Source organism: Cygnus atratus, chromosome 5 (genome assembly GCF_013377495.2).
Source record: "Cygnus atratus isolate AKBS03 ecotype Queensland, Australia chromosome 5, CAtr_DNAZoo_HiC_assembly, whole genome shotgun sequence".
Lineage (NCBI taxonomy): Eukaryota > Metazoa > Chordata > Aves > Anseriformes > Anatidae > Cygnus > Cygnus atratus.
The window spans coordinates 39145953-39169612 of NC_066366.1; the positions used below are offsets into that span (position 1 = coordinate 39145953).

Sequence of the window (23660 nt, forward strand, 5' to 3'; positions counted from 1 at the left end):
TCTGTGCAATGGTTTGGTCTATAGCTGACTGCTATAGATTGCTCCATCCTCCTCCGTGCAGCCGAATGGTTCAGGTCAATGTGTCAGGCTTGCTTTCTGTGCTGGCATCCCGTCTTTTTGGGGACATGGCACTGTCTCGCGCAGGTTTGGGTCGGGGTCCCTCCTGGCTGCAGCACCTAGCAGTGGGGCTGGAGCTGTGTCTGGCTTAGGCTGAGCCTGGGGAAGGGATGAGAATGGTGTTTAAGTGGCTAATTGTTTATATTTTCTTTTTTCTCAGCATCCAAATCAGTGATGACGATTTTCTGCTGATGGGAAGTAAATTAAATTAAGAAACCGTTCCCCGAGCCAAAACTTTTTTTTTGTCTGCAACAAGTGCTTTCATGCTGTGGTCCGTTTTTAATGACCACAAGCGTGCGTGAAGCTGGGCTTAGAGCTGCTAGAAATGGCAGCAGAGCACACTGAAGGTGTTGAGACTGCACTCGGCCGTTGGTCCAGCCTTGAGTCAGGAAAAAAACCTAAGTAGCCGCTCCCCAACATGCCGAGCGCGCTTTCTGCAGCTCACTGGGGCGACAGCACTGTGGGCAGGTATTGTTGAAGACTTTGCAAGGTGTTAGCTTGGGCAGTGGTAGCCGAGTATTTCATGTCCTAAGTAACACTCAGACTTTTGTTGCCCTTCTAGGTTTTGGGACCTTAAACATGATACTCTGGTTGCTTAAAAAAAATATATTAAAAATAAAAAGTGACTGTGTGTGTTAATGCATTCAGTGCTTTTTTGGGAGCTGTAAGCTTGGCACCAGGGCCTAAGTTTTCATGTGACACCCGTGTTTAATTCTGAATCGCTCACTGGCAGCATCACTGTGGGCTTAGTGCGTTTGTACGGTCGCTGAGTAAAAGACCAGCGGCAGCAGTGGAGGCTTCATCCTGGTGGTTTTGGGGTGAGGTATGGTGATAAGGGGTCTGGCAGGAAGGAAGCACAGCGCGTGGTAAAGAACAGAGAAACTGTTGGTGCTTGAAACTTGAGTGGGCAGAATGCTGTCTGGAAACGGTCTCCTGCAGCAGGTCCGAGGGTTTGGTTCCTGATGGTACGTGTGGTCCCGGTGGGACGGGCAGGCAGCGCGGACTGTACCAGCTGAGAGCCACCTCGGTCCCAAATCCCCCCCGGCTGCTGTTAGCTGGGAGGGAGTTCAGGCTGTGACTCTACCGACAGCCCTCCCAGAACAAGGAGGGAGGGGAGAAACAATCTAGAAAAGCAAATATTTTGCGATCGTGTTGAGCAACAGTGTGTGCTTTTGTTTTCTGTCAATGGAAGGAAGTGGGAGAAATGTGTCATAGCTTTAGTGCATCACAGGCTTCGGTGCTGCAAGAGATTGAGCGCAGTGGATCACAGATCAGGATCCAGGGGGTAATGTCTGTAAGGAAAAGATGCTTGGAGCAGCACCTGGGAAAGGCGCCGCTTGTGTTCAGCTGCAGCCGAGCATCTGTCAGAAGCAGGTGCCGAAGGAAAAAGAGCAGAAATAGAGAGAACCTGAGCTGAAGCGGTATGTTTGCCTTCGGTTGTTTGAAACGCAAGCATCTCTCGCGGCCGCTTCGCAGGCTAGCGGTAGAAAACCTGTCCTGTGCGTTGCACGAGTGCTGTGGCTTTCATCACAGTGCTGAGTAACGCGCTGCTACCTGCACTGCTGTGCTGCCACAGGTGCCTGCACGCATGGTGCTCTGCAAAGTGGTTCCTGTGCAAGCCTGGGCACTCCTGGGGCTGCCGGGGTGGAGCACTAGCTTTGGGATGCTCTGTGGGATGGAGGCAGGAGGTGCGAAGTCTGAACGCTGCCGCGCAGCTTCCTGCAGCCCTGTGGTTCTGGGCCGAGGTCCCTGCAGTGCTGCTAGGCTGGCGTGTGCTGGCCCTGGTGCTCGTGTGCCCTGCCAGGTGGAGTTTGGGATATTTCTGCTCCTGGACTGAGTGGCAGGGGGGTCTGCGACCAGGGACTTGCGGTGAGAATCCAAGTCCTGGCACGCATGGGGATGGGTGAGCCCGTGGCACTCACAACTGCTACAAATAGGCAGTGGTGCAAAGCAGTCTGCAATAGTGAACTTTGATCTTGTAGAGATCAAATAATTGGGAAAGTGTGTGCATGAAACAGCGACAAGAAACCGATGTTTGACACCTTTATTGGAGCACTTCCTTCCTTGATCCTGATGTGAGCAAAGACTGACATTGGTACAGGAAAAATGAAGGCTGCTCTGGCTTATCAACAGCTGTTTGGTATAGTCGAGGAGTTTTAGCTTACTTTCTGCTGCTGGGAAGTAGTCGAGGTGCTGGGACCAGGCAGATGAGCTTCTCTTGTCCTGTGCTTAGCCAGGACAAGGCTGCAGTGGCTGTGCTTTAGGGGCTGTGCATGCTCCAACGCAGGCTCCTCTGCTAGGCTGACAGTGGTGATGACAAGCAAACAGGCTCCCATTTGCTCTCTGGAAAAGTTCTCCCTGCTAGTCACTTGATGTTTGTTAAAAATAACATGCAAAATCTCCGTGGTCTTGTATTCTGAAGTGTTATTTCAGGGCCTGCAGTCGTGTTCTAACTCCAGTGTGAATCTTACTCTTTGTATTGGCCCCGCTCTTCACCTCAGGAAAGAATAAACGCCATTTCTTTGCTCCTTTCCTTATCAAAACACCCCCCCGCTGTTCTCAGGTGCGTGTTTCTTGACAAACCGCGTTTTCGGAGTGATCTTGTAGAGTGCCAAGTCCAGCTGCTCTTCAGGTAGGATGCGTTCAGCTCTCCCACATTCAGGTCTTGGAGTATAAAGATGCCCATTTCCCAAACTCCAGTGGAAAATCATCATCCTGTTTCTTCGTAGCAATTAACCGAATTAACGGACATGCTTTAAGTGAAGTGTCTAATTGTTGCTTCTCCCGGGTGAACGTTAGGTGCACTTATTTTTAAAATGCTTTTTCAAGTTCAAATCCTAACTCGTTTTTCTTCAGCTGAACATGCCTTCAGAGAAGTCAGACTGCGTTTGCTTTTCGCTGTCCTTTTGAAACCCCAGGTGATGCCTGATTTGTTTTCATTTGCTTCCAGGGGAGAACACCACCTGCACAAAAACACTGCAATTCGGGACAAAGGCAAACAAAAAGCAATTTCAGGACAGTCTTGCCCTAGCCAGTGGTGGGAGCTTCTTGCGCTTCTTTCACGCTGTCAGGGCCCTGCCCTGCTGCTGTCTCACAATTTATGGATTCCTGCATGTTTTCCACGGGCCACATTTTTAAATTTTCTCTAATAGAAAGGCCATGTAGCTAAATTGCCAGAAGTGACCAGGGGAGCAGCCTTGCAGCACGGTTCTTCTGTGCGTGTTGTCACCTGTCCCATGCAAGCTCCAGCTCTCACTGGCACAACCCTTCTCAAACACTGTTATTAAAAGATGAAGTTTGCTGTGGTCCCCTCTCCCTTGCTTTTATCCCGCTTGTGTTGTTACTCGTATTGGAAACGGCTGCATCCCCAGGTGCTTTGGAACTTGGGCGAGGGGCTGGTGAAATTCCCGGCGCTTCCCGACGGCTCAGCCCGTGGATGCCTGCCCACGGGCTGTCCTCGGCCCCTCTCCTGCTGGGCGCGTGGCCAGGCGCTGAGCTCATGGGTAGGGCTCTTTCCCCAGAAACTGAGACAAATTACTGCCCCGTCCCGCTGCTGTGATCATCACAGGAGGTTTCAAAACCAAGCGTGGGGAAGAAGCTGGGCTGGTGAACCTGAGCTGCTGGTTCGTGCTGGGTTGGGATGGCCTGCGAGGAGAGGTAGGGGTGGTGGGGGGATTGTGTCGTGACTTGGTCGTGTGTGCCGTGAATTGGTAAAGAAATGTAGAATATGGACTAGCTTGGTTGGAGGGGCTCTACAAAGATCCTCAAGTCCAGCTGAGAAGTGTAGGGTTGGAAGGACATCAGGTTTCTGGCCTTTTATCCCTGTAAGGAGTGCTTGGACATGCTGGTACGATCCCATATGAATCTCCAATGCTGCTCGGTGTCCCCTGGTGAGCAGTCTGAGTGCTCCCACATGTCCTGGACCAGCAGAGTGCTGTCAGTCCCTGGCTCTTGCAGTTGTCCCTGTCCCCAGCAAGTGTCCCCACCAAGTCCCTGTCCCCAGCAAGTATCCCCTTATCACCGCCTCGGGGCAGCGCTGTCATCGCTCTGCAGACCCAGAGCGCAGCCTCTCTGCAGCAGCACGGTGTGAACCACCTTTGCTGAGCCCTTCAAGGATGATTAAATGCTAGTTAGGAAATAATTAGGAAGTCCCCGGGGAGCAGTGGCACCCCACCGCAGCGATGGGGCCGTGCTTGGTGCCGTGGGCTCAGACCCTGGTTTTGGGAGCGATGGTTCAGCTGCTGTTGATCGCCTGGGGCTGGAGCCCTGTGGTGCATGCAGCGGGGTTTTGGTTACGGCCGGAGTTTGCATCCTCTTCCACGCTTACCAGCCCACCTGGCTGCCTGCTCATTGCTCCCCCGAGCACCGTCTTGTTGCATTTAACTAATATTGCAGTAACGTTTTTGACTTGTGAACATCAGCACCCTTCCTTTGCCGTGGCTGGAGAGTCGCGTGGCTGCCCCTCGTCGCGCAGGCTCAACGGATGCATTTCTAGCATCAGCCCTGCGCTCCGTGTCAACCGTGGTAAAGTGGTAACAGCCAAACGCCTTGTGAATCGTAAGCAGTATCTTGGAGCCCTGACCAAATTACCCAGATGTTGATTTCAACACCATTTAAAAAAAAACAACTGGCTTTATTTTTACATCGACTCCTAAGCTGGTGAGCTGCCTCTAACAGCGTGTCCTACCCGATCCTTGCTGTTTCGTAAGCTCAAGGCTGCTGCTAGTACTGCATGTGCCGTGAGTCTGCCGCTCCAGTTGGATTTTATAAACATGTTTTCCACAAAGGGAAGAGGGGAGGCTTCTTGTGTGAACGCTTTCCTCCAAGGGAACACGACCGTTACGTTTTCTTGTTTATATAAAATGGTGCTTTTGCACAAAATAGCAGAAATTCCTGCGAGCGTTCAGTTCGGGTAATTTTAGGAATTATCAACAGAAAGGAAGGGAAAGGTTGTGTTGTAATCAAAGAAAGATTGCTTTAATGCTCTTCAAAATGCTGTGTGTCCTAATGCTGTACTGCAAAGTCGTAAAAGATCGCAGAACTTGGGGAGACATTTTCTCAGTGCCTTCCCAGTGCCGGATCAGACACTTCTTGTTTCCCTGAAGTTTTCTGTTACTTGATGTGATTGCTTGGGGCTTCAGTAGTAGAAAAGTTAACAACAGTTAGTGCTTTAGCATCTGGAGATGCTCTTTGAAGGTGGTGGAAGTCCAAGGAACTGCCAGCATCATGGTCGGGGAGCATCCTCGCACGGGCTGCCACGTACAGATGGGTTCAGAGGCTGTGCCTTCTGCTTAAACCCATTACACTGCTCGAAGAAATGAGGGCAGTGCTGGGAGAACCTCATTTAAAATACTTTTTTTCCTAGGAGCACAGGCATTGGTCTGGGTCATTGTAACAGCTCAAGCCACTTCTAAAAACGGAGTGCAGCCAGGGGCTTTGGCAAGCAGTGGGAGACCCACGCAGTCAGTACAGTCTCTCTTTAACTGAGTTTAGATAACTGCAACTTAGGAACCATCAGCCTCAGCGCCTATTTTGGGCGAGTTTTCCAGAGGCAAGCTGTACCTCATTGTTAGTGGATTTTTCACTTCCTACCTATTTGTCTCATTGGTTGTCCCAGTGCCTTTACATAATGGGACGTTTGTTATTTCCTTGTTTGCGTTTTAAAACGGCGCGGTCCCTCTGTGCCAAGGAGAGCACGGGCTGCTGGCAGCGCGGTCACTGGCTTCTGTGTCCTGCTTGTTCCCGTATCCTTCGCTAAGGATCCTCTCCAGCTCTCGTGGTGCCAAGGGGGAAATCTGAACTGTTGGCCAGGACGCGTGCCCTTGTCCCTTCGCATCAGACACTTGTTACGTGCCGGTAGCCTGGAGCTGGCAGTGGCAACCGAGCCTAAAAGCAGGAAAGACTTGAAAAAGAAAAAAGGAGATGCAGCGAAAGCTTTTAGCCCACCCAAAGTTGCCCTGCGCGTCTTGGAGGCAAAAACTGCCGTGGGAATGGTGAAAGGAAGAGCAGCATGTCCCGTGGTGTTGCTGTGCGGGTCGAAAAGAATAAAGTACAGTGTGCTGGGAGGAGGGCTTGCTGGGAGGAGAGCCTGCGGTCTGGCAGGTCCTTCCCAGAGCATCCGAGGGCTGTTATTCCCCTGTTCAGTGGGGCTGAAGAGTTGTCTCGCCGCTCAGCCTGGATTCTTGCTCAGCGCTCGCAGTGCGGCCGCCTCCAGGTCATTTTATCCGGGTGCTGAATCTCCCTTTGGAGTTTGTCTAGCTGGATGCTGAGGTGCAGCCACGTTTCCGTGCTTGGAAGGAGCGCTTGGATTTGTCCTGCCTGCTCCACGCTGGAGTGGAGAATGATCATCGCCGTGTCTTCCTGTGGCTTGCTGTTAAAGAAATGCAAGCTGCTCTTCCAGTCTTAAGCAACCAGAATAAGTCAGTTCTTGAACTGTGTTTATATTGTTCCTTTCCAGCACCGTGCATCATCCAAAAGAGGTTTTTTTTTTTCTGACTTTCTCGCCTTTTTATAGACACTGGAATGGAGGAAGGGGGGAACGCGGAGTAGAGAGAAAATAAGTCTTCAGTTCCCAAAACAGCATGTGGACTTTTGCACTTCCCAGTTTACTTCTCTTTTTTTTTTTTGTGAGGTCAAGTAGAAATCATTTAAATAGTGAAGCTTAACAAAAAAAAAACACACAAAATTCATTCATCTTCCTTTATGGTCGTCTGCAGAAAATGAGTTCCTAGCAGAAAGAGCCTAAAACAAATGTTTAGATGTTTTTTTGTAGTTTTAAAATTTTTTTTATTCCTTGTGAGGTCTAAAAATAGAAGCTGCCGAAGAATTGTTTGCAGACCCACTGTTCTGCTCGAGGGCTTTAGCTCACATCTAAAGCTGTGGCTTTTGGCATTGCGGCGGTTGTTCTTTGCAGAAGCACCGAAGCTGCCCTGCTGTAGTGCGAGCAGGGAGGAGCCGCTGTCAGAGCCCGTCTCCGTACCAGCCCTCTTTCTCCTCCCTGCTTCTCTCCTCCTGCCTCAGCCCTTGGTCGGAAAGCCTCCACCTGAGCCCCAAGGCACGGCGCAGCACAGCTGCCTGAAAATGAGAGCGAAACGTAAGTGCTGGGAGCACGAGGAGGGCGGTGGGGAGGAGGCTGAGGTTGCGCTTACTGCCACGCACGGTGGTAGCCTCGAGGGGGGTGGATAGCGTGGAAACGCAGCCTCACGTTTAAGTATTTCTGTAACGAGAAGGCTTGGCCGATACGTCTGCGTTTCACCGCGTTGCCGTAGTCTGGCGATACTTGCAGAAAAGTATTATCCTCATCGTGCCCACAGCTTTCCATTGTGCTTTGCAGCCCCGATGTAAATTGAGGGGACAGAGGAAAATGTGAGCAACTTGCCTTACAAGGTGTGCAAGCCATGTTATAGGTTACTCAAGGGCAACGTGTACGTACCATAGTCTGCGTTACGGGTTACTCGGCGCTAACTAATGGTGTCCGCCTCAGCAAGGACCGTGCGGGAAGTCTTCTGCCCCTGGGGGCTCTGAGGCACTGTGCTGGGGGGTGATGGCACAGGAACGGGAGGGAAAGTGCATCACGAGTGCTCCTGAGTGAGACCATGTTGCCGAAGCAGCTTCTCGAGGTGGAAGTGAGCCGTGCTTCCTCTGGCGGGCACGCGCGCACGCTTCCCCCCTTGTTTCTAACAGCAGCGTCGCACTTCGGAGCCAAGTCTCATTTCACACTTGTGCAACTAGCGCGTTACTTCCGTGGGTTGCTTAAGGTGAGAATTAAAAATTTGTTTAAGAGGGGAAAATCCCCCCCCCTTTTTTTTTTTTTAACCTTCTTCTGCTAAAAGTTAGTGCTTGGTCTCCGGTCGCCTTGATAAAACGCTGCCTCCAGCAGTCGCAGACCATCCTGGTGCAGCAGAGGCGATGTTGGAGCTGTGGCCGCAGGACTCCTTAGGCTGATCCGCTGCAGCACGTCGGCTTTGTTCTGGGAAGGCCTGTCACCAACCGAAATGCCGCTCGGCTTCCCCATCCAAAGCTATGGGATGTGCTAGCGGTCCTCAAAGTCACGTGCGAAATGTGCACGTGCCTACACGGCGCAGAGTGCAGGCTGACAGCCTTCATGTCTCTCTTTTTTTCCTTTGTCGCTGCTAAAATTCGTAAGGAATACCAGTTCTGGAGGCTGTCACAACGACAGCTCCACGCTGGGCTCTGTTCTTTGAATTGCTTTTAGCTGGTTGGATGTGTTGGGTAGAAGCCGAAAGTGCTGGGAAGTAGCTCAGCCAGCCCCAGCTCTCCAGCCCTGGGGTAGGGCACAGAGCATCCTCTGCTCTCTGAGCCTCAGGTAGCGTGTCTGCTGGTGCAAAAGTGTCACGGGCTCTGAGGTGTGCCAGGGACGGAAAGCTCACCGACTCCTTGCTTCCTTCGCAGTGACTCCGTGGGAAGAGCGAGCCCGCGTGCGGAGAGCCTCCTGGCGTGCCTCTTCTCCCGGCCGCTGGCGCTGAGCTGCGGCACCGCGGGGCCGCCGAGGACAGAGCTGCAGTGACCGGGTGGCGTGAGCCAGGCCGAGGGAACGGGCGTGCGGCCGGCGCTGCGGGACGGCCGGGATTCGTCGCGCCCCGTGGCGGAGACGTCGGCTCGGGGCGAGGAAGGCTCGCGGCCGGTTAGATGCCCGAAGGGGAGAGCGCAACTCCGGCTGAACGGATGCATCTCGGCACCTGATACCACGCTCAGGTAAGGGCGTGCTGCTGGGCACCGGCTTGCATTTCCACGCTCCTTTCTGACTCCAGGGATCACTCCGAGAGCACTTGTGTGCTGCGGGTGCCTGTGCCAAGAAATTGAGACCTGTGCCGGCCAGCCTGTTCTGTCGTAGTCCTGGGTGCTCTGTAGTAATCCTGGGCGTTCTCCAGCTGGGCTTCTTGGGACACTGCTAGTTGCGTCAAGCAGCTTGTTGCAGAAGCTCACTTGGCTGCCACAAGTGCATCTGCTGAAGGAGGTGAATGTGGTTATATAGGGATGGCTGTGATTTTCTCTGTTGTTCAGCACGTGGAGCTATTTCACTGATAGGACTAGAGGGAATGGCCTCAAGTTGCACCAGGGGAGGTTCAGTTTGGAAACGAGGAGACATTTATCCTCAGAGAGAGCAGTCAGGCACTGGGACGGGTTGCCCAGGGAGGTGGTGGAGTCACCGTCCCTGGGGGTGTTCAAGGAAAGGTTGGACGTGGTGCCTGGGGACGTGGTTTAGTGGGTGACATTGGTGGTAGGGGGAGGGTTGGAGCAGGTGACCTTGGAGGTCTTTTCCAACCGTTATGAATCCATGATTCAGATATGGTGCAAGCTTATTGGGACAGGAACTGGTATGAGCTTTCTGTAACATGTCTGCCATGCAGAAAGTGATCTGTAGGCAGTCATTTCCATGGACCCTCAAGACAGTTGAAACATTAACCCTGCAATTCAGCTGGCTTAGTGCTCCTTATGCTATTTAAAACACAAAAAAGCATGTCTGCGTGCTCTTGGGTTTGTCGTAGTCAAGGAAATAAACATGCAAACGGGATCTGTTGGATATTGGTTCGTTCTGCCTGGTAGTAATTTTGTTCCTGAAGCCGTTACTCGCTCTGTCAGTGCAAGTCTGATTTCCTTTCCTGTAGCCTGTCTGTAGCCGAGCGCCACTTTTTGGGCGAGTATCAAAGCCAGGGGCTGAGGCTGCCTAAAGCCATCGTTAGGAGGGGACTGGGAAGGTTTGTTGGGGTTGAAATCTCCCTCCTAGGATTTCTAGCGAAACCACTAGACGGCTGTGAGCGGAGGTCCTACAGCTCAACACCCGCCCCCACCCGAGGGCACGGCTCAGTTGTTGAGCAGAAGGACCCGGGTCCTGCCAAGCAAGGAGCTCGGGGTGCAGCCAGGAGCGTGCCGTGCCGCCCCAGCCAGGGAGAGCTGTCATCTCCTGCTGCGTGCCGCCTTGGCGCCTACAGCTGGCTGCGAGTGCTCCGAAGCACACCGAGGTGCCTGTCTGTGCACTTGAATAAACCCTGCCGGGGGATTTTTAGCGCTCCGTAGCCTGTTTCTTCCTGAGTTGCTCCTCCACGGGGCTGTGGGGCGGCTCTGCAGGGCTGCACGCCGCAGGGCACGCGAGTGCCGGCACCGCTGCTCGAGCTGTGGCTGATGTGCCCCGGGGCACTGCGTCCTGGGGACACTGGGGGCTCAGCTCCGGCAGGTGTCCTGGGACAAAACGGCTCGAGCTCAGCTCCTTTAGCACGTTCCCCGCAGAAAAATCGCAGGGACTGGCTCGTACCGTAGGCAGCTAAAGGTTGTAAAATATGCTAAAACGTGCTTTTAAAATAGAAGGCGAAACAGGAACAGAGACGTGCTTAGTTTCGATGGTGGTGGATGTGGTTGTCAGTACGTACCTTGGTGACTTTATTCCGCGCTAGCTTCAGTCTGATGCAAGCTAGCGCGTTATTTAAGTACAGTGTGTCAAAACTTGCTTTATTTACTTCTCCTTTTTTCCCTGATGGCAGTCTCTAGTAGTTATTTGGGCACATTCGGGGCTCCAACACACCTTAGCCCAAAGTCAGTTCTTCTTCAGGGCAATAGTTACCAATGACTTGCTGCAGAGAGGCAGCCAGCCTTGAAATCCCCGTTCTCACGGGCTCGGGCGCAGCTGGGCAGCACAGAGGTGCGCTGCTACAGCAGCTGCAGCAAGCGTGCAGGTTCTGTGCGCTTTGCCCTGGGGGGATGAGGGGTGCAGGCGGCTGGGATGGCTCAGCTTGGGGAGGGAACTTGGGATTTCGCAATTTGGCTGCGTGCCTGTGTCGTGCTTGCCTTTAATTTGCTGGAATTGGTGGGCACGGCGCAGACAGAGAAGAAACCAAAACACGGAGGCTGTAATCTCGAGTGCACTGAGTGGCTGCTTCTCTGCAGGATAAAATATTGAAAAATTGCTGTGCAGAAATATCCCCAAGTCCGGTCCGATGTTGAGAACGCGATGCTATGCTTCCCGAGAAGGAGGTTTACTGGCATTTTCCCTCGAAAGCCCTTATGCCAGGTTGTAACTGACCTACTGTCCAGCAAAAGAGCGAAGGCAACAGTGAGCACAGCCTGCACTGGTGCAGCATGACAGTATAAAATCAGCACATGTGTAAAAAGCCTGTATTTTCCTTGTCAGAAGGCCGAGAGAAAACTGAAAGGTCAGCAGCTGTGGCTCAGGAGGGGTTTGGCTGCTGGGAGGCTGAAGAGCAAGAGCTCAGCAGCGCCCGGGGAGGGAGGTTTGACAGCAGGGTTCAGCTCACGGAGGAAACACGGGGCAGTGCCTGCTCTCACGCTGCTGCTGGAAACGGTAGGTTCAGGGTGAAGTGCTGCTTGCTTCAAGCTCACTTGGTGTGAAAAATAGTGGATTGGCACAACATCACTGCAGCTTCTCCGTTTGAAGGCTAGGAGTTGCTTTCTGGCAGGTCCCAACAGCAAAACTGTTTTGCGAGAAGGTCTCGGAGGCGTCAAATCCTGAACCGTGGCTGAAGTGAATTTCTTGTGAGGCACCTCGAAACACGGTGATGTGCAACTGCCCGCAATCCTCTGCTGACTGCGCGTGGCCCACCAGCCAAGTCTTCAGTGTCCCTGCTCCAGTCCTTACCCAGAGCCTGCCCCCCCTTGCGTTTTTGCTGGATTCGGGTCTGTGTGCGAGGTTCGCGTCCCGCTGCAGTTTAATGGGACTTCTCCTCGCTTGTATCCATCGAGCGGTGGGGCAAGAGGGCCTGCAGGTGGACGGAGGGCTGCGGGTGTGTCCTCAGGAGAGGACCCCTCTGGAAAGAGGTGGCGGCATCTGCTTCATCCGCAGGTACTGACACAGAGGGAGCAAACCAGGCAGGGCGACTGCAAGCGGCGTTTGTAAGAGGCAGCTTTTGTTGGGGGGGGGGAAAACGTTGCAGGTGGCTGAAGAGCACAGCAGGCACCTGGTGCGTGTCGGTGGCTCAGGGCTTGTACCCGAAGGGCTCTTGGAGCTGAGCTCCTTCCTGGCTGTGAGCTCCAGTGGAAGTCTCCTCCTGGCTGATGCGATAGGGCTCGCCCTTCTGAAAGCCAGCTTCCCTTAGGCCAATTTGTTTGGTGCCGCCGTACAGCAGCGCCATGGAAGTTCAATGACTACTTTAAATGCAGAGCATAGATTTAGATACTCCACTTTCCCTAAGTATTTGCTGTTACGTATGATGATAATTGTATGGGACAAAAAAAAATTAAATCTGTGGCTTCTCAGGGAGTAAGCTTGACTTGAAGGTAATAGTGTTTGCACACAGTCACGTGTTTTTGGTGCAGACACCTTCGTGCTGCTGCCAACACTTGAAATCCACACGGTGAATTAATATCAAGAAAGTTGTTCTCATCTAGGGAAAACTTCAGTGTTTTGTGAAGAGTTTGCATTTGCTCATGGCTAGGTAGGTATTCAGTGTGGGTAGGCAGTAACGCGCATTTTCACGGAGCATCTTTTTTGCTTGCTGTTACTGGGGTTAGTTCTTCCCTTAAATCATAAACTGGGAGCTGCAAATTTTGTGGGAGATGGCAGACTGGGGTTTTTTTCTTCTACTCATTATTTTTAAAAGAAACTACTTGGGAACTCTGTTTGTTAGTTAAATTCCGTGGCTTGAGGCTTTCTGTTGCTTGTATCATAGCAAAATCATCTACTACCCTAATTGTTAATGCCTTCTTATCGTTCCTCTTCATGGCTGCTTCACAATGTGGGATTGACACCAGAAAAAAAAAAAAAGGGAAAATACAGTGCACACAGGAGAAAATTGGGCAGCTGGAGAAAGCCATTGGAGCTGTGTATTTAGGGGAAAAAATGAAGTCCGAAGCCTGGTGTATGTGAGTGGAGAAGCGAGGTAAGTACGGGCTGTAGCTAATTGAACCCGTGTTGTTGGTTGGGGTTCGGAGCCAGGCAGCCAGCTCTTACCCCCGGTGCCATTTCTGTGATGTGAGAGCATTTTCTATGTTTGTTCTGGTTTCCTTGAAACTAAGCAGTCACTGCTGGCTCTTCCACGGGGATTTCGGGGGGTGGCAGCTGGCCTTGTCCACCAGCAGCCCCTGTGCTGGCTGCACGAATGGGCAGACGAGCGAAAGCGAGCACAGCTCCGCCTTGTCCTATTGCCATCAACCATCTTGTCTGCTTTTGAGTTGTCTTCTAAATTCGGATCGACGAGCAGCAGAAAGAGAGCCAGCACGCGTGTTCCGGGCAGGAGATGCAAAACGGGCTACTTTGCATTAGTCCGGGGCTTCTGGCTGCTGGGAGGCTTTCACGTAGGCTGAAGACAAAAGAAACGTGGTCTTGCTGCTTTCTTCTGCTGTGGGAACCCTCTGTTGTCACCAAGCAGCTCTTCCTCTGGTTATTCTATTACAGCATGAGGTTAGAGACAGAATAATTTCCACTTCGTAAACACCTTGCACGTTTAATTTGACACACAGTTTTATTTTTCCCTCCGGCCTGCGGAAGGTTTGTATTTTTAGCAGCACCTAAAGGGTGTCATTTCTTCGGCCTCATAACAATCGGAAAATGATGTAAGGAGGGAGTGGGGTCAGGAAAGCAAATTTGCCTCTGATTTAAACTTCTCAGAAGAAAGCCACAGGAAGGAGAAGATAAAGATATGTTAGAGGACACGGTGAGACTGTCACTCAGACCTTGCATCGTGAAAAAATGAAGCCACAATTAACATGTGTTAAGCAAAAGCCAGGGCCAGGGGAGCATTTTAAGTAAGATCCATGGCTCGGAAAAGTAGAGCAACGTGCGGTTTAATATTTGTCCTTGCTCTGTTCTGGCTGGGGAGTGAATAACGGGGAAATTCCCTTCCTGCCGCGGATTGAAAGAGTTTGCTCTTTAAAGAGCCTCAGTCAACGCGCATCCTACCCCCAGAGGGGACCGAGGTGCTTCCTCGGGGGAGGTCAGGGCAGCTCCCGGTTCCCACTCGTTTGCAGTGACAGCTCAGGGTGAACAAGCGGGATTCGCTTTGGGGTTGTAGATGCGAGCTGGTCTGTCTTCTTTTCAAAAAGCAGCAATCTTTCCTACTTGCTTTCCCGCTTACCTGTAGCGGTTCTGACATCGAGTGGCTGATTCAAACGTTGCTCGTCAGTCTCGGTGCTGTCCATTGGTCTGTGGGTGTCCTCAAATTGACGTGGGCAAACGGAAAAGGACATTTTTAACTGATCTGTTAAGTGAAAACGAGGTGGGTGGGGCTTTTCTTCTGACCCTGCAGCTGGTTAGGATTCACTATGTGCTGTGTTTTCCCATGACGGGTCCCACATATACTCCGTGCTTCAAGCCCTACAAGAAATCTCTGGACTGTGTTATTAAAGCCGTTCAGCTTTCAGATGTTCTGGGTAAATCACTGGATGATTCATTGTGTGGCAGTGGGGAAAATAATTTAAGGTTGCGGTGGCTCTTAACAGTTTTTTCCCTGGCCCTGCCGAATCTTTTGACAGCAGGCAAAATCTCCTCGGAGCAGGCAAAAGCAGCCTGACTTTCTGACGAACTATTCTAAGAGGTTTTGTCCTCATAAGCGGTCAGAAACTTCCAAACTCTAAGCCATTTGGAAAACCCCGTTAGAGCTGTGTTCCCTCCCTCTTGAAATGCAGACTTCCCATCTGGGACCTGCGGAGACGTGGCCGCGCGGGGGATAACGCGACGTGCCTTCCCAGTGCTTGTCCTGCCCGCTGCGAGTAGGGCTCATAACTCACGGCAGAAGCGTGGGGAGCACTTGGAAAAAATAATAATACGGAATAAGAACTGAGCGCTGCGGGAAGGGGAGCAAGGGGAAGGTACCAGCAGATGGAAAACGCCGGGGCTGGCTGGAGTTTGCCCGGTTACAAAGTGGTTGGGAATGTGGGCTGGGGGTGTCCCCACTGCCTCCTCCCTGCCCGGGGACAGGGTGGCTCCTGGAGCCCAAAGGTGTGGGTGGCGTTTGCAGCGCTCTGGCACCTTGCCTGCTGGGGGAGGTGACGTGGCCGTCTTGGCCGGGCCGTGCCCGGCAGCACGCGTCGCGTGGGGCAGCTCCCAAGCTCTCACAAGAGGAGGAGGACGTGGTGGAGCTGCTCTCCGCTCTCGCAGCCTCCTTGCTTTCTCCTCCGGGCTCGGCTTTGTTCGGCAGGGAGGGTGCTCCCGTGGGTCTGTAGAAGGAGACGTTTGCGATTGACGATTGAGCCCCACGTCGATCACAAAGCAGCTGGGGGCTCTGTGGTCACCTCGCTGCCCCGTTGCCCTTCTCGTAGGGATGCGTGTGGATGCTGATCGCCCAGAGGCCATTTAATCGCGTGCGCACTTCGACAGGCAAACATTTCTCCTCTTAGCGTTGTCTTTGATGTTGAGTCAGCCTTCGGATGTCCCTACAGCTCTGATGGCTTCACACCCAGAGCTGAGGGCAAGAGTTGGGCGTTTTGCTCTCGTCCCATAAATGCTCAGCGGGGCAGCTGGCGTGCGACCGCGTGGTGCAGGGGCTCTGCGGTAAGCACGGCTGGTTTCCTCGTCTCTGTTTTAAAAGCTTGGTGTCTTTCCTACAGGCATGTGTGTGCCTAGAACAAAGGCGCAGCGTCTCATCCTCCAGCCTGCTTTGCAGACAAAGCTCCCACTTGCTCAAATTCAGTTGTTCCCCATGCAGAGCGAGGAGCTGGCAGTCGTGCTGGGTGCATGCGAGCTCCACACATGCTTTGTATGGAGGCTTTTCAATCTGAGCCTAATTTTAGCTTTGGGATAAGGCTGGAAGCTAAAGTTGTCAGCAAAGCTTTTTCCTATTAGCACTTGCCTAAAATATTTCCTATGCTGTGTACACATTTACTTACCTCCTTCTCTCTTTTTTTTTTCTCTGCCTTACAGCTTCTGACATGAAGAAAGATATAGACACTTTAATAACCCAGGAAAAAGCGGAGATCGTTGCCAAGTATGAGAAGGTACCAAGCTCGTGCTTTCCCCAAGCACGCTAAGGCTGCACCTATTTAATCAAGTGGTCAAGCAGGGATGCTCCAAAGCATCTCCACCGTAACCCGTCTCTCCCTGCCCGCACATCCCCTCTCACATTGTCCCCAGACTTTCTCGTGGATCCTATCCTCTGGCTCAGGCCATAGTTTGAAAGTTCCTGGGCTTCCAGTGCTTTGGTGCCCCCTAAAACCTGCTTTGGCAGGGGGATTGGACCCGATGATCTCTCGAGGTCCTTTCCAACCCCTACGATTCTGTGAAAACCAGGCTGCCTCGTGCCCATCAGCACCGAGGTACAGCCCGTCCCAGCCCGGAGCAGAGACACCCCCGCAAAGCTGGATGGTGCAGACTTTTCTCCTGCTTGCATTGTGTTTCTCTCTTTAGAGCAGGTTTTAGTCTCCAGGCCTGTTGCCCTGTGCTCATGTGGGGGCTGGGGGGGAGCGGGGTGTGGGCACTGGGGTGTTCCCACTGCTGGGGGTGGCTCACGGGCATCCCTTCTGCTTCCAGGGCAGGCAGGAGGGAGCCGAGATCGACCCGTGGGAAGATGCCGATTTCACGCTGTATAAAGTTACCGACCGGTTTGGGTTCCTGCAGTAAGTCCTGCTCTCCTCTCCTGTCCTCCCAACGCGTGCTCGTGCGGGGTGCCCTCTGCACAGCGTGGCAGGGCCGGCATCCTGGCTCCAGGCTGCTCTGTGGCTTGGCTCCGTCAGCCCCAGATGCTGGAGGAGAGGCTGGGGGCATCTCCTCCCTCAGCCACGCTGGAAACACGCTGCTTTGAATCTGCTGCAAGGCAACGTTCAGAGCCCTCCAAAACTGCCTCAAAATGCTCACGGTGACCTTCGTGAGCCAAAAAAAAAAAAAGGTTTTGAGATAACCACTTGGTAGGAAAGCTGTTTTTTTGTTTTTTGGTTTTTGGTTTTTTTAAAGGGGGTTTCAGGATATCCTTTTGCTTGTTGTCCTCTTTGGGGAAGAGTGGTTTCCCGTCACCTGGTGTCAGAAGCTGCAGGCTGGTGCTCGTGCACCTCCTTGGAGGCCTGTGGCATTTGTTTGAAGGAGATCATCCTGCGTTTGCCCCTGCTGATGCAGGGCTGTGTAGCAAGGGAAGAGAGATCTGATCATTCTTCCTTCCCTTAGGAAATCCTTGCTCTAAGCAGGGCACAAAGGAAAATTAAATGCACACCTTTTGGCTGGGGAGAACGTTTAAAGAGCTGTTTCTTTCAGATTTACAACAGAAGTGAGAATAGTGGGTGTTCTGTCTGCGGCAGGGGAGATTCAAAGCACTTGCTGTTCAGAATTCCCCTGCTTTTTTTAATGGATGCCCAAGTGTGCACAGGGTTTCCAGCAATATCCGTGCTTGATATCCCCCCAGCAGCTCCCACGGGGTTTTGGCTGGTGCCTCGGGCAGGCTGTGGCCCAGAGGGACAGCTGTAGGACAGGCACGAAGCCCTGGAGCCGCGTGTCTCTGGTGCGTGGCTCCCTGCAGAGGGAGCACCCGGTGCTCCTTACCCTGCTCACGCCCAGGCTAACCTTGTCATCCCTTGCTTTTCCAGCGAGCAGGAGCTGCCGACCCGCACCGCCTTGGAGGAGAAGGTGAGAGCTGTCGGCTTTGCTGATGCGGTTCTCAGATCCTTCTAAGCTTGTTTTTAGGGAAACAAATGTGCAAGCGAGAGTGCAACGAGCAGAGGTGGGGACTCTGCATGCTGCAGCTCCGGGACCATTTGTTGGAGCTCTTATTTGTAGTGTCAGGCACCTCCCTTCCTCCACGCTGCACTGAAACCTCACGTTTTAAAGCACATTTCGCTCATTTTTTCCTCCTGGGAAAAGCTTCCCTCGATTGGGCTGCGGCATGGCGCTGAATGGCTGCAGCTTAACAAGGGGACTGAAGGCACAGGGGAAGACCACAGTGGTTGTGGGTAACCCTGCTCCATCCTCCCCTGCCCCGAGCTGGCAGCATGTCCTCCTGCAGGGACGCGGGGCTGTTTGCAGAAAAAAAGCCATTTTATTCTGAGATAGAGCTGAGCCTCCCTGTGCACCGTGCCACAGCTGCAGGAGGTTAAAGCTCACCTGGAAAGTGGAGATGTCTGTCTGCGCTTGGGTTGTGAGTGGGCTTCTGTGGCAAGTAACAGCTCTTTGCTTCGGTTCATCTAATAAAATACTTTGCCTCGGAGGGACCGGTTTGGGGCCTGGTTTATGGATGTTTGGCTTCTCCGCTGGGGTCCTGCTAGCTGGGACTAAAGCGTCTCGTGTCCACCTGCCTTCTGGCAGAGGTGATGCAGAATGGTCTGAGGCTCGCTGAAGCTGGAAGGATTTTGTTGTCAAGGGCTGCTCCTCTTGGAAATGCTTTCTGTCTGCTAAGCCTGTGTCTCTCCTTGTTTATACACTGCATTTTTAATGACTGGGGGTTGAAACTGCCAGCTCCTGCATACACCTCTGGATTATTCCTGGCCCCAGCAAGAGGTGTTTACATGTAGCTGAATGCAAAGTTCAGCTGTTAGAAATTTCAAACTAAAGAGAATGAAGTTTTATTCTTTCGGAAAGTATATTCAGGGGCTTTTTTCTTACATTTGTCTCTTCTTCCCCCTTACACCAGCAAAAACAGCAGGAAATTGAACGCGTGGACAAGTGGCTGAAGATGCTGAAGAAATGGGGCAAATACAGAAACAGTGACAAGGTGAGGTGGAAAAGAGGCGGGATGTGATGGTGCAACCTTAGAATCAGGCTTTCAGAAAGTTGAGGGAGAAACCAGAGATCACTGGAAAATATTGCCTCGTTCTACACATTAGTCTTTAAAATTTTCAGTCTTTCCTTGAGCTTGCTGCTTTACCGGTAGAGGGAATGTCTTGTTCTCACGAGACTCTTATTAAAAATGGTTTCCTAAAAGCTGCCTGCGTGTTTGCACTTAGCTTACCTATGCAAGCAGGAGCACAGCAGAAATGTCCGCGTGTCCTGCCTGCGAGAGCAGGGGGTGCCTCGTGCCCCAGGCTGTTTGTGTCTCCAGCACCTGGGAATCGCAAGGGAGGCGTGAGGGGTACGGTGCAGCTGATGTTCCGTGTAATCCTGATGTTCCTAGTAATCCACGCGTAGGTAGACTCTCTGGGAGGAGACTTAAAGCAGAAACCTCTTTAACCTAATGGCAGACTTCAGACCCTTGCTGGGCACGGACAGGAGCACTGTGCCTGCTGTATGCTTAGGGCAAGGTGGACGTGCTGCCTTTCCGCGTGGGATTTCGGAGCCTCGTGTTCCCCAGGGGCCAGCCTCGGAAAGAGGCAGCCAAGGAAGTGATGCCAAGTCCTTTGGGCTCATGTAGATGGATGCTTCCCAGCAGCATCAGCAACCCTTACAGCCTGGGGGCCCAGCAGCTTGTGGTGGGCTCTGCTGGCTGTATGGCACCCTTTGGGGTGTCCCGAGGGACGGGGGCCCCATGTATAGCCCCAGGGGAGGCCCCAGGAGCCGAGCAGGATTTTCACCGCCCAGCTGCTTCTTGGCTTTTGGTTTTTGGCTCGCGAGGTGCCTGACCAGCCATCTACCAGCAGGCCTCTTGCGGGTCTTTGTGTCAGAAAACCGCAGAGCTCTTGTCATGGAATAAATGACGTTATTATTTATACCAGCCCCTAACTGGTTCGTGACTCCTGGACACAGAAGAGGCATTGTCCCCTGGAGGACTAGAGCCTGGCTGCCCTGGCAGTCGGTGTCAGCCCCCTCAGCGGATGGAGGGAGTATAAAGGAGCTTTGACTCGGTCCTGATGGTCCTGGCAGCCCGGTGGCGCTGCTCGCAGGCCGGCCTGTGCTGCTGCTGATAGCCACCGGGGAGTGCCTCAAGCTGCCACACAGCCCGGTGCTCAGTGCCAAGTGGCAGGGAGCAAGACCCTAGGAGGCACAACAAGAAGTGCTTTCAAAAAAAAAAAAAAGCAGGTTGCATCCTTCACCTGGATGTCTTTCCATCCCCGTCCGTCCTTTGTGTGGACCGCTGTGCTGTTTGCATCCTTCCTTTTTTAAAGGAGAGATGCTGCACCACCCCATGCTCCGTGGGAGCAGAGAAGCTGCTTGGAGATGCAGGTTGCCATGAGCTGACGGCTGGCTGCAGCTCACAAATGGACTTGGGAGGACAGCAAAGAAAGGAAAACCTGCTGCTGGGAGCGCAGTAATGCCCTTCAACCACTGGCATTTTTTCCTAGCTAAGGAGGCACGATGAGCTCTCGGTCCGATTTTTGCAATGTGCAGCGGGTTGGGTTTGTGCCTTCCCTGAGCAGTCAGCCTGTCGTCTGCATGGCTGCTCGTCTTCACCGTTGTTTTCAGCACTTCACTGCCGTGACAGAAGCCCAAGTGTCACAAGACGCCGTCTGTCTGCTATTTTAATCAAGGCTCGGATGTCATCTTAGGGAAAAAACCTCTTGCTGAAGACAGGAGCCTTATATTTGATCTTTGTTTTGATAGAGCCTGTGCGGAGGGGCCCTGGGCTCCTCGTGCAGGCGGGTGTGTTTTGCAGCATCTCTCAGCGCTTGCGTGGGGCTCAGGTCGTTGCCTCGGCTTGCCTGTTGTGAAACGCGTGCTGCGCAGCTGGGAAGGGTGTGAGCTGCTGAACTTCTCACGTGTGGACCAAAAGCTGTCCCAAGAGGACCCGCAGGCTTTCTCCTGGAGAGGAGAGAAGGGCTGTGGTGGAAGTGTCCTCCCCCCATCTCTGACACCCCTACCAGGAAGGCCGTGCCCTCCCCAGGCATGTCCCGTGTCCCCCAGCCCGGGGGGCATTGGTTCAGCAGCGGCTGGCAGGCTGGGGAAGGCTGCATGCCCGGCTGTGCTCTGTTTTGCTCCCTGAGCAGCGTGTCCCTGTGTGCTGCTGGCCGCTGGCTGCCTGTTGTGGCTGCCGCAGATGCTAGGGAACAAGGCGGGAGAAGCCCTGGTATATTGCCTGGCCCAGGGCGGCACGGCTACACCTAAAATCATTCCTGGTATAACCTGTTTGGAGACGGGCAACAAATCGGATTGCGGTAATTAAAAGCAATGCCCTGGGGCTCCTGGTGCTTCTCACCCTGTCAGATCTGTCTGCGGAGCTGTTCCAGACATGCTGTATAGCAGTGTGATTTAATTTCAGCAGAAACGCAAGTGCCACCGGTGCTGTTCCTAGCGTGAATGTCAGGCTGATGTCACGGTGCCTTTCCCTGGCTCTACGTGCTGTCTTCTGGCTTCCACAAAGGAAACGATGAGAAAATACACAAGTCCATGCAAAGAGCACGTGGTCCTGCAGAGCTGATGTATGCCAAACCTGTGAAAAAGTATTAAATCGTCTAACTCAGGGTGCAGCACCGGGTGGTGTGTGTCCCCTTCCCTGCTCTTTTAACCCATATGACTGGGTTTAGGATTCTAGGAAATGCCCTGATAGTGCTACGTAAGCATGCGCAGTTAAGGCAGCACAGTTTAGGGGGAAAAAGGCTGTGCTGAGTGTGCTCCGACAGCAGGGTAACTTGCTCGTCGTAGCTCTGGAGTAACGGGATTTCAGCCAGAAGCATCAGTCCCGTGGGACTGAGAGCTGCGGAGAGGACGTGGCCTCTGTCTGCACCGTTTGCAGGCTGCTCGCTGCTGCTGGCTGTGGGGAGCAGGACCTTTGGAGAGGGATGGCTTTGGCCAAAGACGTCAGGTTTTTAGACAAAGCCTCTCTCTGCACGCAGGCGTGGCCTTGTCTCTGCTAAAGGTCACTGGGCTGCTGGGTGCTTGATCCAGTGCGTGCCGGCAGGGCGGTTTGGGCTGAATCAGGGCTCTGTAGGGACGGGCACAGACCCCTAGGAGGGAGCAGTCCGCTCCTGCTGGGGCCAGCCTGGTGATGTTTGGCATGGCAGGGGCAGTCCGAGTCAGGTTTTGCCCCCGCTGCAGTGCTGCCAGCAGGAATATCCCAGGGAAGAACAGGGCTTGCGCTATTGAGCAAGCCTCTCTGCCGTGGCCACCACATCTGCATCGTCCTTGCCACGTGTCCACTGGGGTAGTGGAAGGCTCCACCTCTGGGGTTTGCCGGAGGACTGTTGCTAAAAATGAATAATATTTTCCTGCTGTATTCTATATTTTCAGCTGTTTGGGGGGCTCAGGCTCTCACCTTCCTTTTCCCAGCAGCTCCATCCACCCTGGCAGCAGGGGGAAGCCGAGACACTTCCTAAGGGAGGACTTCTCAGCTGGCCCTCACTTCTCTGTAGGGTTTCCTCACAAGGACTTCTGGCTTCCTTCCTCGTCATGCTGAAGTAAGCGAAGGCAGGCAGCATTTTCCTTTCCCAAAGGTGGCTGTTGTAGTAAATGTACGTGCCCACCCTAAAGGAAATGAGAAAGGGGGCTGCCCCCTGCTGCAGGCTGTTGGAGACGTAGAGAGTATACTGAGAGGCTTGAAAGTGAACTAGCCATGCCTGCCCCAAATTTGGGCATTACTCCTGCAGTCCTTTCCTGGTGGGCTGTGCACGTGGCTGGGAAGCTAAGTGACAGACACCAAAATTTGAAAGCGGGCTGAAATGGGCATATTCTGTTTTTAAAGCTGCCCTCCCACCCCTAGCCCTTTCTAAGGGCTTCAGCCACCAGCATCTCTAGCTGTAAAGGGTGAAGGTGTTTGCTCCTCCTGCTGAGCTGCAGCTTGTCTGCTTGGGTCGTGGTCCTGGCCCTCCTTCCCCAGCTGCAAGCACCGAGCAGTTTATTAGAGCCAAGAGGTGGTGACCTTGAGGGTTCTTCATTTTTCCCATGGAGCGGGGGTTCCCATCACCTGCGCTTCCTTCCCCGCTCAATTGCCTCTTTTAATGATAACTTCCCTGTTTTCCTTCAAGTCTCCCGAAGAAGGAAAATTGCTCATTTTTACTCCGCGTGACTCACGGCACTGAGGTTTTATCCCTTGCACTTTTGGAGGCGGGGGGAGGAGGAAAGCCCTCGGATAAATAACAGAGAGCCATTTCGGTTTGGTTCGATCGCAGCATGTTTTGTAACTCCGTTGTTTCTGCTGCACTCTCATGCAGAGAAAATCATTAGAGACAGTTGCTACATGCCAGTGAGGGCTGCGCTCGTTACAGTACAACAATAACAGTTCAGAGAATGCAAAACAAAATAATTTTCTTCCCACAAGCCGAGCATCTTGCTCTACCTTGGCAACTGTCAGCTGATCTCTCCTAACGCTTCAGAAATAAATAAAAATAAATAAATCGTGGGATGATTTTAACTGAATGGGTATGTACTCTGTTTTCTTGATCCCGTCTCATCTTGTTCTTCATCATCTTGTTCTTCACAAAGTCACGAAGGCTTGCAGGAGCTGGGCTTGGTGTGCTTCTTACCGGTGCGGCTTTGGAGCACTCCCTCTAACCACATTCATTTGCGTCCTCAGCCTCTTTCATGCTGATTTAATCACTCCCAGGTAACTCAACCCAAATGCGAGCTGGAGCCATGGGGACAGAGGTGTCTGGCAAAGCTTCGAGGCTCACTGTCCTAAATCTTTGCATTTATTACATTTTTACATTTGCATCCTTCTTTACTGTGACTAGGATAGGGTTGTTTCTTTGCCTGTCCCCTAGCCTGTGTCTATCTGAGCCCTCCTCACTCATCCCACACTAGCTCTTTTGGCCAAGAGCCGTCCCTGCTGTGCTTTGCCCAGCCCCTAACG

At 52.8% G+C, this 23660-nt stretch overlaps 1 protein-coding gene across 11 annotated transcripts in view; it reads left to right on the forward strand.

Moving 5' to 3' along the window:
- The window catches only part of LOC118244422 (USP6 N-terminal-like protein), an 81132-nt gene that overhangs the window by 40006 nt on the left and 17466 nt on the right, over positions 1-23660 (forward strand). For 9 of the 11 annotated variants that reach the window (XR_007708323.1, XR_007708324.1, XR_007708322.1 and 6 more), the window contains 5 exons: positions 8530-8832; positions 15947-16020; positions 16553-16638; positions 17596-17635; positions 18636-18716. Coding sequence is in view for 8 of the 11 variants with exons in the window: in XM_035539396.2 (XP_035395289.1) it covers positions 15955-16020; positions 16553-16638; positions 17596-17635; positions 18636-18716 (273 nt within the window). In the remaining 3 variants the exon portion in view is untranslated. Of the gene's footprint in view, positions 1-7030; positions 7211-8529; positions 8833-15443; positions 15578-15946; positions 16021-16552; positions 16639-17595; positions 17636-18635; positions 18717-23660 lie in introns of those variants that run through there. The other 2 variants (XM_035539399.2, XM_035539402.2) reach the window with 2 other exon arrangements.